The sequence below is a fragment of the Cynocephalus volans genome, chromosome 5 (genome assembly GCF_027409185.1).
Source record: "Cynocephalus volans isolate mCynVol1 chromosome 5, mCynVol1.pri, whole genome shotgun sequence".
NCBI lineage: Eukaryota > Metazoa > Chordata > Mammalia > Dermoptera > Cynocephalidae > Cynocephalus > Cynocephalus volans.
Genome location: NC_084464.1, coordinates 136,492,786 through 136,507,208, shown reverse-complemented (window position 1 = coordinate 136,507,208; position 14,423 = coordinate 136,492,786). Strand labels below are relative to the sequence as shown.

At 40.8% G+C, this 14,423-nt stretch overlaps 1 protein-coding gene across 1 annotated transcript in view; it reads right to left on the bottom strand.

The window, feature by feature from the left end:
- The window catches only part of PDE7B (phosphodiesterase 7B), a 303,303-nt gene that overhangs the window by 69,472 nt on the left and 219,408 nt on the right, over nucleotides 1-14,423 (bottom strand). Inside the window, exon 3 of the mRNA XM_063096619.1 lies at nucleotides 4,817-4,900. Within this exon, the coding sequence (XP_062952689.1) occupies nucleotides 4,817-4,900 (84 nt within the window). The remainder of the gene's footprint in view (nucleotides 1-4,816; nucleotides 4,901-14,423) is intronic.

Below are 14,423 nucleotides of genomic sequence, written 5' to 3'. Positions count from 1 at the left end.
TATGAATGAATGGCATGGCATTATTCCAATAAAATTTTTATTTACCGAAACGAGCAGGGGCAGGGGTCAGATTTGGTGTATGACTTGTCATTTGTCCACCCCCTGTTCTAATTATCTGTTCTAGTATCTAGAAACCCTGTTCTGATAGAAGACATGTTATTTCAGATATTAATTCTGATGTCCCCTGTTCTTTTGCGACAGGTTGTGGCTGTGGCTAATGGGGCCAATGGAGAAATGCAGTGGGCCTTACTTTTTAATGTGCATTTTTGCTTGTGTATGTTCTAGTGACTCAAGGGATATATTGAGGTGGGTGGTAGAGGGTAAACAGCCACAGACACTCTGGATAGGGAATAGCAGTTTGCAGGATTCACTAACCATTTTAGGAGGAAGACTTCAGAGATGCAGAACTGGGAAATGGAGGCTGTGGTGACTTGGTTTTTCCTATAAATGTCTTTTTAAAAAGTCCTAGATTTGATTCTACCTTGAGAGAGAGCAAAAATGCAACACCTGAGGAAAATGAAGTCTTCGCTCTGTGCCCATATTTGGAAAAAATTGACTCATAGTTAAGGTAAGTGATATAAAGAATCACTTTAAACTAGTTTGACACTTGTGAAGAGTTGGAATCAGTTGGTAAAAATAAAAGTTGTAGGAGAAAATCTCCGAGTGTTCCAAAATGTTTCCCTTCAAAAAGCATACACTACTTACAGTCAAGATGGCAGAATAGACGGTTCCCAGAGTCACTCTCTCCCACTAATCAACCAATTTACAACTATAAAAAAGCAATGACAGCCAAGCTGGGGCTGCTAGAGCTCAGGGGAAGAGGAGGAGAGACCTACAGAGTGATGAAGGTGGGAGAAGCCATGATGAGAGAAAGGAAAAACCACTCTGACCTTTTTGAATCCTGGCCATTTCCAGGCTGGAGCTACTGAGCGCATGGAGCAGGAGCCAGCAGAAGCCATAGCTGTGCCCTTCGGATGGAGTTGCTTGGAGGTAGCAGGGGAGAAGAGGGCCTTGGTGGCCCCCAGGCCAGCAATACCACCAATAGGGTTCCCATGGACCCACATAGGACAGAGGAGCCACAACAACTGTAAAAAAGGAGCCACTCAGAGGCTGGTGAGTCACTGCAAGGGACCGGAGCACAGCCCATCCTATGGGAAGTGTTTAGAGCATGGGCGGTGGGGGAGATGGGCCCACCAGGGGAACACTGGGACACAGCAAGGACAGCTGATTTGCCTCCCCTAGTCCGCGTAGGACCACTCAGAGGAGACTGATCAGGAATATAGAACTGCACCAGGTGCAGTTTGATGGAAAGACTCAGGCCCAGTCCAGTGTTTCTACATAACCCAGGTGCACCAGATTTCACTAGAACTGGAAATACCTCTAAAGTCAACCATTAAAAACTAAGCTGCACGAAAAGCCTTCCCTAGGGAATCAGCAGCAAAGCAGCAATTTAGCTCAACCAGAGAGCTCAAGTACTGGTCCTCACAGGAAGTTCCACCATTTTAGAAGTATGCAAAGGACAACAATTTAATTCCAGTGCAGAGTTTGAGTGGTGGGAACAGCAAATATTCCAACACAGAACTGAAAGAAAAAAACAAAGTACCCACAACCAGAGACAAAGGTTGATATTAACTAGTAAAGGTCTCATTTCACCAAAGAACACTTATAACACCGAGAAGGACTGGAAGTCCCCTGTACTAACAAACCAGAAAGGGGGGAGGGCCAGGAGCCTCAGCCATGCCCCCCCAACACTCACAACCAGTCCCAAGGGTGGGGGCCTTGAGCCTCAGTCACGCCTCCCCAACACAGGCAACCAGCCCAGCGATGACCACCAAGCTGTAGCAAGAAGGGCCTCGGGTTCCCGAGCTGGGGAGGTGGGAAGTGAAGGCTTTTGTCACACCCCCCTGACATCTGCACCCAGCCTGACAATGACCAAGCCACAAGCCACTGGAAGCCTCCTGGTCTCCCCTGTGGGAATGTGGGGGATGCCACAGTCCTCAATCCTACCCCTCCTCCTTCCTCCTTCTTCCATCCCATTTCCTTCCCCTTTTCTCTTTTCCAACCCTCCCAACTGCTCTGCAACAACATCTTAGAATGTAAAAAATAATAATAATATTAATAAAAAAAAGCATACACTAATAGCTCAGGCAAACCACAACAAGGGCGTGAATGAAATTAAAGAGAATGAAATAGATGATATATAAAGTAGTAGCAGATATGACATATATAATATATCTTATGTGACTGTACATGACACAAATGTCCACTCTCCTATTGCTACATGGTGACAAGCTGCTGTAATTGTAGACTAAGTTATGAAACTATAGAGGGCGACCACAGTAATGTTATGGGTTCTAATTTGGACTCACTAACCGGGTATATGGGGGCGTGATACAAAGGGGTGGGTAGTACCACAAACAAGGGAAAATCTCAGGGGTGTTCAGTCCTATCTGTGCTGTTCAGTTAAACTTAGGGGAAAATTTACATTTTAGTTACTTAGTGTAAACTTTTCGAGGGAACTCTTTAATCAGTAAGTTAACTATAGTTACTGGGTGGTCAATAATTACAAAGAGATGTCCTTTAGGATCTTATAGTTTATTTAGGGATGTGTTGTATACATCTAGAGAAAAGAATTGAGACCACTTATAAAGAAAACTACAATGAAGGCATATTAATATGCCTTCATTGCTTATGTTATAGGTTATGTTATAGATTAAGAGACACAAACGAAAGAATTATCCAGACTGGAGTGCTGAGAAGAGCGGAAAGGGAATTTCAGGATGGATGGCCAACACTGCCACTCAAAAAGTGGAGGGTCATGGGCACCAGGTGGGGTGAGATGGAGGTATAGGGGCAGAGAGCATCCAGGGCCAGGAAAAGGGGACTGGGGTTGAGCTCAGGCACAAGGAAGTTCCTGGAGGATCTACAGAAGAGGGGTGACAGGCCAGCAGCTGCTTGTAGGTGATCTGTTATATGGTGAATATGAAAATTTAAAGAGAAACTCATGGGATTGGGAAATTATGAAGCATATGTATGAGGATACTTCAAAAAGTTCATGGAAAAATTGAATTAAAGGATAATAAGATTCCTTCTGTGACCTTTTTGAAGACCTCTCATATTATCTGCAATGAGTTTCTCTTTAAATTTTCATATACTCTTAGGCTTTTTTTCCTGATTGCAGAAGTAAAAGAAGCATAACATAAAAGAAAAAAATTCAAGTGTTACAGAAGCCTATGACACACACAGTTAAATATTCCATAGTCTCACCCGCAAAAATAACCACAGTTAGCAGTGATGTTTATTTAACACTGGAATTTAATTTTTTTTTTATTTGAAACCTTGGAATTATGAAGAGAAATAAATATCTCCTATTTCCTACTTTGTTCATGGCTTATATTAGAAATCATGAAATAACATCTCATCTACTAATGAAAAGAGGCTTTTTGGTTATTTTCTCCCTCCAAATTTCAGAGTTCTGGTCTATATGAAACAATGATTTGGACCCTTTGCTCGTTCCTGCCCTTTGTGGTGGAACCACACGCCTGGGACCTGGAAATCCATAAAGTCTAGAAGACTGTCAAAGGTGTAACTTCCATGGGTAGCTGGATCAGCCCATTCGGGGTCATAAGGAGATGTCAGAGATACCTCTGGAGCTCTCATAGGCTGTATCTAATATTGAATTGGTCTAGTGGCTCAATTCCATCTCCTAAAAAGCATTTTTTGGGTCTGGGTAGGGAAGGTTGTCTTTAGTATGGAAAAAGTTACTCCGAGTCTTTGTGGCCCTGAAAGGGCTAGAAAAACAGATTTTCACATTGATATGGGAGGTTAACAAGCCAGGGGAAATACAAACATGTCCGTCTCCTATTGGCCTTTCAAGGATCTAAGGATCAGAAATAGCAAGTTCTGATTTTTCCTAGTAATTTCTAGGGGTTGAGGTGAATCAAATGACCTCCGTAGCTGAGCTTGTTTATGTCAGAGGAAAGTAATATTCTGTGGTGCGATCCAGCACTTTGAACTTTATAGATGGGAAATGATATGAGAAGCAAACACTGAAAACCTTGGAGCGAACTGTGAAATTTATCCACGTTCTGCCCCCACAAGTCTAAAGTGAGGAATGATGTTGATAGTTAGAAGATGTGCAGGTCTGGAGGGAGGACTGGTCACTGGTTTGGGTTTCCAAAGCACCTAAGATTAGAGGATTATGAATCAGAAGTTGAGCAAAACTCCGAAGGAGGCACAGGGTATGGAGGGGAGAAGTAGATGGAGATGGACTTCTGGGTGGGTCCTAAGGCAGGGAGCAGCAAGCATGACCAAGTGCACCCGGGAGAGCTTTCACAGGGAACGCAGGGACAGACCTTGAGGACTCACATGCGACAGAGATGTAAGAATCAGGTGATGGGTGGGTTACTAAGGGCAATTGCAGAATATGTTTCTCTGTGGGGTTTTTAAAATAAGACAGAATCTCATGTAGTTTAGTCTTGGTTGAAGGTAGAGAGAATGTGCTGGAAAATAAAAATAAAAGCTTCCTTGTATAGGGCTCCTCAGTTTTGAAGGTTTACATTTTTCAAATGTAAAGCTGACATGGTCTCATCTGACCCTTGGTACAGCTCTGAGAGGCAGGGCAGGGCCAGAATGACTTCACTCACAAGGAAATCGGAAGACAAAGGCTTAAGTTCCAGTCGGGAGGACAGAGGTGGAGGAAGGAAGGCAGACCTTGGAAGGTTTTGAAGTTCAGAGGGAAATGAAGATTTTTTTTTTTTTTCTTTTCTTTTTGAAGAAAACGTTTGTTCCTTTTCAGGTACACTTGATTACTCACTGTTCAGCAGGCGGAAGTCAATGAATGGGTAGGAGCCACGGCGTTCAGCAGGAACCCCCGTCTGACCCCTTAGTCGTACATCTCCTAGAAAACAGAAAATCCAAACAATGTTTGAAAACACTGCCAAGTGTATTCACTTTTCCTCTGTAAATCCTCTTAACCAGTTATGTCAATGGAGCCAATGCCAGATGTCAGGAGAAAAATGATTCCCTTTCACCTCACTTAAGAGAGTGCTAAGTGGGAAGGGGTATTTAATTAATGCTGAGTGTAATGAGCTTGGCAATATGCTAACAAATGAACCACTGCTGTCTTATATTTGTCTGGAAGATGAGTTTGTGAAAATTACAGCAAGTTATAGAATTTTCATAGTCTTTTTATACTGTCCAGGGCCATAAAGATGGAGCAACTGAATGTGGAAGGACAAATGGTGTGTTGGGATAGTAGCTTTTGTTTTTAGAAGATTTAATCACCCAGAGTGTCATTTCTCTTGGTTCCAGCACAATTGTTTTGACTGGCATCCACCTTCCTTTCCCCAGGTTGTATAGTTGATCTGCTTTAGAATCTGCTCAGACACAGGCTAGACTAGCCCCAGGGGCTTCAGATACTTGGCTACCCTTGCACATATGATCGTCTGTAGAGTTTCTAGGATTTATTTATTTGTAGGTTTCCTTTAATGTCTGTATTCATTTTCCTTTTTGGTGTGTGTCCTGCCTCCCTGGTCAAGGGAGGTAGCAAAGTAGAGTGGAAAGAGCATGGATTTTAGAAGAAGGCAGACCTTGGGGAAACCTGGCTCAGACTCTTGCTATCTATGTGATCTTGGAAAATATATTTCTCTCAGCCTCAGTTGCCTCATTTATAAAACAAAGATAAGACCCACTTCAAAGTGATGTCATTGGAGAGCCTGAAACAATACTAGCTGCCTGGCGATAAATGCTCATTTACTTCCTTATAAACTCCTGCAAAGCAGGGATCATACATGTTGTTACTTACATTTCTCCCTAGCGCTTAGTGTGCTGTCTGGTATTAGTGAGCTCTACGTGAATGTCCCTTGTTGACAAGAGTAGATATAAAGATCAAATTCACAAGCATTATATGTAGTATAGAATCAGAGGAGAGGTAGAAATACATGAGACCTAATACTCGTATATTTGTGGAAGAACTGAATCAGGGAAGGTTTCAACTCCAGGAGTAATGGGTCTCCTGCCATAAACCACTTTTTCTCAGACCTAAGATAGCACTGGGACCCCAGCCTGGGTTCAGAGAGGAGGAAGTGTCTTCTCTCCTTCCTTCCTAAGTCCTGGAGTTGACCAGGACCTGGGTGAGATCCCCGCCAGCCTCAACCCATGCAACTGACAGTGCTCAAAATGTCCCTCACAGATGGGCCTTGGCTGTACTTGGGGTTATAAAGTACAAGCTCTTGGGCTATTCTCTACTTTGAATTGTATATAGGTGCCTTATTTAATGCTTTGTATAATCTAATATTGTATTGCTGCACTGATACCAAAGAATGTTATAATTTATGGAATAAAAGAGATAAAAGCAAAGTGTGAGGAAGAGGGAAAAGATGGAAAAGTACTTTTAAAAATGTGAATATGTGTTGTGGCAACATGGATGAGCCACAATATGTTCAGCGAAATAGGCACACAAAGAGAAATACCACATGTTCTCATTCATATGTGGGATTTTTAAAAAGTGAGTTCATAGAAGAGAGAGTGAAATTGAGGTTACTAGAGGCTGGGAAGGGTAGGGGGGAGAAGGCATAGGGGGAGGTTGGTTGATGGCTACAGAATTACAACTGGATAGGAAAAATAAGTTCCAGCATACTGTAATATCTATAATTAATAACTTGTGCATTTTCAGGTGGGTAGAAGAGAGGAATTCAAATGTTCTCATCACAAAGAAATGTTAAATATTTGCAGTGACGGATATGTTGCTTAGTCTGATTTAATCATCACACAGTATATACATGTACCGAAATATTATTCTATACTTTCTAAGTATGTACAATTATTACTTGTCAATTAAAAAACAAAATTTAAAAACATATAATCTGATATTAAAGAAGGGAATGCTGTTAGCTTTTAAGAAATTTTCTTTCTGTATTTTGACAATTTCATACGGTGGGTGGTCAATAGTTAAAGTGACCAAGTAGAGTTGAAGAATTTTACTCTCCTCAGTAGTTGTCTCGAACACCCTATGTTTATAATGCTCTAGAGAGTTTACAAAGCATCTTCACAAACATCACAGTATATTTTGTTGTTTCTCTCACTGGATCCTCATCTTAGCCTTATGAGGGGAGCCACTGTTACTCTTATTTTATAAGTGAGAAAATAGAGGCTCAGGGAAGAATGGCTACCAAGGACTGCTGTTCACTCTGTGGCCCCAGCTGAGGGCTCAGGTCCCTGAAAGGCACTCATTAAATATCTACTGACTTCAATTGAATTGCCTGAGTTTATGGTGCTATAAGCTTATAATTAGTAGAGCTAGTGCTTAAATCTAGGTTGTTAGACTTCATAGGCAGAGCTCTCTCCTCAATACCATTGGTTTCTAATGTAGACCTGGCTTTTAAAATAGAAAATAATAATAATAAAAAAAAAAAAAATCTCAGACCCCTACATGATGGATGTTGTACTTTTAGTATCCATTGAGAAAATACTGCATGTTAAAATATGACAAATTTAGCACTGACTTTAAATGAATTTAGATTTTACAATAATAGCAAGATAGACATATACATTAAAAGGTGTGCATAGATGAGACCGTATGCATTTGGTTTACAAAGCTGGCCAGGCTTGTGGATTTGTTGACCTGTTGCTAATAATCCCTTGGGCTTCTCCCTGGGGTTTCAGCCTCACGATTTGGAAATCACTTCTCCAGTCGTATTTTCTTCTGAGTATTGCCACAGAGTTGCTCTTGACTTTGTAGTTATTGAGGGTGCCATTTTCCCAGACAATGTCTGTATAATATTGATGTAGGGTTTAAAGCCTCACGGGATTTATTTCTGCTGTCCACCTGAGAGTCTAAGGTGGGGAGGCCTGTCATCATGTAAGACTTTAGATTTAGGTAAACTGTGAGGAGACAGCCCTGCACAGCAGGGTGGGCAAATCAATAATCAATTTGAGGTCCTGTTTTCTAATATTTAAATTGCAAAATTGCAGCAATTTTGCCTACTTCCCAGGACTGTTGTGAGGAAATTATAAGGTGTGTGGAAATCATATGATAGTTAACATTTGTTGAAGACTTAGACTGTGCTGAGCATTTTACATGCATCATCTGATACCATCAACCTAACAACCCCGAAGTAGGTATTAATAAGTGTCTTTGCTAACAACTTGATTATATATCATCAGGATAAAAAAATTGTACAAACAGTTAAGGATTAACTTTTTCTTGCCCAATGCCCAGTGTATGATTTGATTTCTACTTGCCAATAAACCAAATATATAATCATAATTCCTGGGAACTGAATACCAGGGGAATCCACCCCTTGAAAAATCTGAGGTTTAATCAGATAGATGTTGTTTATTCAAAGAGAGGTTCAGTGATAATGGGCTGAACAGTGAGACAACCAAATCTTGTTCTGGATCAATAAGGCATCTATTATGTTCAAGTTAGAAATAGAAAGCAATTATTAAAAATATTATTCAGCAGAACTGCAATTAGCTGGCTACTAATTTACTGAGGCTCTCAAAGAGAATTTTCATGATATACCTCACTTTTGGGGAAAAGAGATAAATAACAACAAAACAAATTGTTAGCAAAGATATTTAAACAAACAAAATAAATCAGCAAAACCATATGTGAAAGATTCGTTTCAGGGCTTATGCTGTCTGTCTATAACAATTAGTCTTAGAAGCTGATTGCTCATAAATCCAATGATGGCTCTTAGGTATAGTAAATAATTGTTTTCAAAAGGGATTAAATCATGTTAAAAATACTAGTGAGGCGGGAGGCAGGACAATTGTGAGTGGGCTAACATGCATTTTAGAAATTTTTCAGCGTGTAATACAAACAAACCAAACATTTCATATCTTGAGCATTCTATTTAATTGATGCTCTAATGTAGTGAGATAAATGTTTTAAGTATCTATTTTTAGGATAGAAAGTTCTCTTTCCTTCTCCCTGCTTCATTGAGCTCATTCTGATAATAAATTGCTCCAACATGCTGGTGGGGAGAGAGAAATAATTCAGTAATGCTGTTGGTTGTTGGAGGAGCAGAGGCCCCTGGGCTGTTGTCCGAAGGACAGAGCAAGTGGTGTCCTGCTGAACTGCTTTTATTGGCCCCTGGTCTCAGGCAATCATCTGTTTACCTAAGGCCTTACATCCAAGCTAAACAATTATTTTGACTATTCATTAAGCCCTTGTTTAACTTAAGCAGATTTTTTTTTCTTTTTTGGGGGGGGTCTGGCACACGAAAGGTGCTGTGGAAGCCGGGTAGAAGTGTTGACAGCTCAGTCATGTCCTCGGTCTGTTCTTATTGTGTTCCAAAAGGAAACAAACAGCAGGGGAATTCTTATTTTGAAAGAGCTGCTTCTCTTTTGCCCCTTCAGACTGCAAACATAACATGTCATCTTCTTCAGTATTAAAGGCAGAGAGTGGAGCTGAGTCGCTCTGTGAGCCAAGTCCTGGAGACAGCCCCTCACCCTCCCAGGGGACGTGGTTCCGGGAGGGACCTCTTGCCCACTTGGCCTCTCGTGCTGTCTCTGTTTAATAAAAGCTTGTGCTGGGGAGCAGACTTTTAAGTGGCCTCTTATGTAACTGGCAAAGAGGGTGGAGACTTTGACAGCAATGACAACTTACAGTGGCTGAAACATGGGCCACATGACAAGAACCAGGCTCTGGACCCAAACGTGGTGTGTCAAGGTCATTTTGGGGGGGGGCAAAGGTGCAAGTAAGCGACAGAGCAACAGCTACTGTGCTGTTGCATCTGAGACAAATGAAGAAGATAATGAAGTTCTTGATATAAACAGGTTGCAGGGAATGTGGGATAGAGATTCAAAGCAGGGTGTCGCTAATGATCAAGCAAGATGAGACAGTGGTGGTGTCAGAAAGATGAAATCACGGAGCAGCCCAAACAGGGTGCAAAGAAGCTCTCATGAAAGGTATTCCTGTGAGCTTCTTGAGCACATTGCTAATTCATATGACTGGCACCACTTGCAGAATGAAGACAGAGGGAACCCAGATCTCCAGATCTCAGATGAGGACTTTGACCATACTGCACTGCCTCAGCTGGAGTTTTTGTTTATTTCAGATGACTGCTCTCAGAATCAGCTAAGGGAGTGATTTCTCCTAAGATGTTTATCTAGCCTAACGAAGAAGAGGAAGGTTGTGCAATTTAATCACTCCATAGATTTATGGGATAGTACAGTCAGTTTAGATAACTCAGGCAGAGATTATCGTTCTGAGTACTGTGGTCTTACATGAGGGATCCAAGATGGCTAATTAGACCCAAATTTCCCCTTTGGAGGTTCAATATTTCACTTTCTTGAGTGAGGCTCTGCTTGTCTGGTCACTAAGGACTATGTACTGAACTGGTTAAGTAGGCGGCTTCCTGTGCATTGGTCTATTTCACTAGCTAGCTATTCCTGGGCTGTCACCGAGAGAGCTTTGCATATAGGAAGGGGACAAACCCGGAGTTAGTCATCCAGAAACCACACTTTTGGAAAACAGAACAACAAACTAAAGTTGAAAAAAAACTTCATTCTTCTTTTTTTTAAAAATCTTGATCTTTATATCGAAATCAGAGAAAAGGGAGATTTTACCCAGTTAGAGTCCCCAAACAATACCTTGCAACTTTAACTTAGAATTATTAAATACTTTGTGACAAATGTGCATTTTGAGACTTGAATGCTGCAAAATGGAATATGTAAGCAGTACATTTATTTTCTTTTTCCTTTTTTTTCTATGTACATATACATATAATTTTATTTTGTTTTACTTCTCACAGAAGTAAAACCTGGATCAGTTCACTTGAAAAAACTGAGTCTCAATCTTCCCTTTATGTAAAATGGGGATAATTTTATTCACTTCAAAATATTCTTGATTCTCAGATAATTGAATGCTATGATACTACATTTATTTTTTAATGCAGGTAAGGCAGGTTTTAACTCAGGCTAGTGTCAACGGTAGCTTATCTTCATTTTTCAATGGTTTTTCAGAGGCAAAACGAGAAAAAAACAAGTTTCCATCACCAGGAACATGGGAGTCTAATAAAAAAGGTATTGAACAAGAAGCAGCAGGAATGCTTAAGAAGAATTCCAAGGAGCTGTAAAAAAGAACTTGAAAGAACACAAAGACATGTCTTCTTGCAAATGGTAAGAATAAAGCAAGGAGTCATTTTAGGGACTGTGCAGTCTGGGTCTGCCTTAAGTAGTGAAAACACTGGTGTAAACTTGCATGTCATTCACTTACTTCTGAGATAATACATCTTATGTCCAGAATCTCAACAAAGCGAAGTTTGTTGTTTTTTCATAAATGCATTACATATATAAAGTGCTTAACACAATGCCTGACACATAGTAGGTGCTCAAAAACCAGTAACTATTATTCTTATTTTGTTTCTATTCTTCCAATGTTTCTAGTTGCCTTCCCCCCCTCCCACGACAATTGGTATTATTCAGGAGGACTTTCTAAGTGTCAGGAACTGTTTGAAGGACTTTACATGTATGATTGCCTTTAGTCCTCATAACAACCCCCCTGAGGTGGGTGTGCATATCATTCCCATTGTACTGAGGTACACAGAGAGCTTGTAAGTGACCAAATTGGGATTAAAAGATAGGTGGCCTCTGGAGCCCTTGCTCTCTGAACCACTGCTGCACATGGCCAGACTCTCCATTCTCCACCACGACTGCCAATGATGTAATTCATGGGTTTCCTTTTTTTTAATCTTTCCAGGTTGTGTATATTCTCCCTCTGCTGGGCATGCCAGTTAATAAAACTATTAGCCCAAACTATGTCCCAAGGAATGTGGAATGTTTTATCCCAGTGCTTCTTCAGGGAGCACGATGAGCCAAGGACCATGGCTGTGCTGTGGACCATGGCTCGGGAGCCAGAAGACTCCAGTAGTGCAGGTTAGACCACAGGGAGATGCAGACTCCACTGAAGAGGTAGGTGTCTTGCAGGTCAGCGGAACTTTTAGGTGTGTGAGTCAGCAAAGGAGCCAGTTCTCAGGCAGGCTCAGAGGGGACTCTAGACTAATTCACTTCAACAAATTCTCATGCAAAACTTTAGACAAAATGTTGGAAAGTAGGTGGAGAAAGGGAAATACAAAGGTACGTAAGAAGTCCTCTTGGCACTCAGATAATTAATAATTCAGAAGAGAGTCATGTAAATGAGTAAATATGATATAAGCCAGAAGGAGTCTAACTTAATGACACTGGGATATTTGGCTTTGGGTCTGTCTCTCAGAAGTATTGTAAGGCTTTATGATTTTATATAAACAACTTGGAAATATCTAGGTTTAAAATGGCTTCCTAGCAATCCTATGAAATGTTTCCATTAGAATTGAAAGAGAATCATTTACTGTTAAATTTTTAAATTAAATGTAATATTTTCATTTTAGAGCAATGGTTGAAGATGTGACTTAGCCTCTTACATCACATCTCCAGTAAGCAGATTTCTACTAGGACAGGCAAACAATTTAAATTACCAATGCTATTTTCAGAAGCTATTTGTTGTTATTAGAAAGAGATGTTCTTTGTATCTGATGAGTCTATTTGTTTTCTGGTGAAAAAAATATACAGGAGGAGAGGTGGGGGAGGAGAAAGAGAGGAAGAAGAGAGAGAGGAGGTACAGAGAAAATGGACATGAGGAAGAATTGAATCTGGGGATGAGAAAGAGGAAGGCGTCAAAGATAATTTCTAAATTTCTGTCTTACATAACTGGATGGTTGGTTGTGCCAATCACAGAAAAAGGGAATTCTCAAAGAGGGATTATTTTGTGTCCTTCACTTGATAAATGATATTTAATATAAATGATATTTAGGATACATAATATACATATATTTTAAAGTATATATATATATGTATATTTGGAGCTGTCTGGTACAGGGATCCAAACCCTTGACCTTGGTGCTACAAGGTGGCACTCCAACCAACTGAGCTAACTGGCCAGCCACTGATACATGATATTTTGTAGCAGGCAATACATTGGTGAGGAACCCTCGAAGCAGTCTTGGCTTCATAGAGTTTACAGTCTCCTGGAGGGGACATTACAGAACAATCATGTGCATAAACATGAAGTTGCAATTTTGTCAGTGGAACAAAACAGAGGCATATTGTATTATGAGAGGTATAGTGGACTTCACCTTGCCAGGAAGGTTGTTCTGAGCGTCCCTTAGGAGGCGATATTTGATTGTAGATCTGGTGAATGAACAAGAGTTAATTTAAGGTGAATATATGTCCCAATTTGTCCTGGAAGGTCCTAATTGATGCCTGTTGTCTTGCCTGGTGTAATTAGTAATAGTGGTCCTTTCACCACTCAGAAAGTTTTCTGATTTGGACCATACATTACATGGTCACCCTCAGTGCAGCAATCCAGAGAGAGGGAGTGGATGTCCTAAGGTCCTGTGGCCGGAGGATGGCATATCTGAAAGACCATACCAAAGCCAAGTGCAGACAAACAAAGCCAAGTGTTCTCTGCATAGCAACCAGAGAACAAAGTGAGCAGGGTGGGGCATGGTGCAAAATTAAGTTGGAGAGGTGTCAGGATTTTGTAGGATAGGCTGGGGAGTCTGATGTTGTTCTAAGGGTTAGGAAGCCGAGAAATGACTTCAATGAGAAGATGGTGTGTTCAGATTTGCATACCGAAGAAACAACTTTGGATGCAATATGGAGAATGATTGGAGGAGGCAATAATGACTAGTTAAGAGATGACTGTAATAGTCCAGGTGAGAAAAGATGGTAGTGTGGAGTAGGGTAAGTGGTGCTGGTAAAGAGAAGTGAACAGATGTTAGAGATATTTAGTAGGAAAGTTGACATGATGTGCTGAGGAATTGCATATGAGGGCTGAGGGACAAGGAAGTATCAAGGATAATTCACAGATTCATGGTTTGCATGACTAGATGACTGATTGTGCTAATCACAGAAAAAGGAAATTCTAGAAGGACCTGGTTTGGGGAGAGAAGTTCATGCACTCAACTTTGGATGCAGTGAGTATAAGTTTTATTGAGATTTCAAAGCAAAAAGGTCAAGTAGACAGTTGAACATGTGGGTCTGGGGCTTAGAGATAATGTCTTGGATGGAGATATAAATCTGTAAAGTCAAATAAAGCTATAGGCATATATGAAGTCACCCAGAAAGTGAGGTGAGAAGTGAGTAGGGACTGGCATCCAGCCTTCAGCAACTGCAGCATTTAATGACTTGCTGGAGGAAGAGGCATCTATCTATAATGAAAAGAGGCACCCACAGAAGTAGGAGGAAAACCAGAGTTTGTTGTGCTATGGAAGAGATGGGATGGTTTCCTGATGCAGAAAGGGCAAGTGAAGTGATTGAAAAAAGTCCGTTGGATTTAGTTAAGTGACTGGAGGGACAGAGAGAAGCATAGTCCTCTGGACATCACATGGAGCTGGGGAATCAGGAAGGTTTTATTAAGGTGCCAATATTTAGAT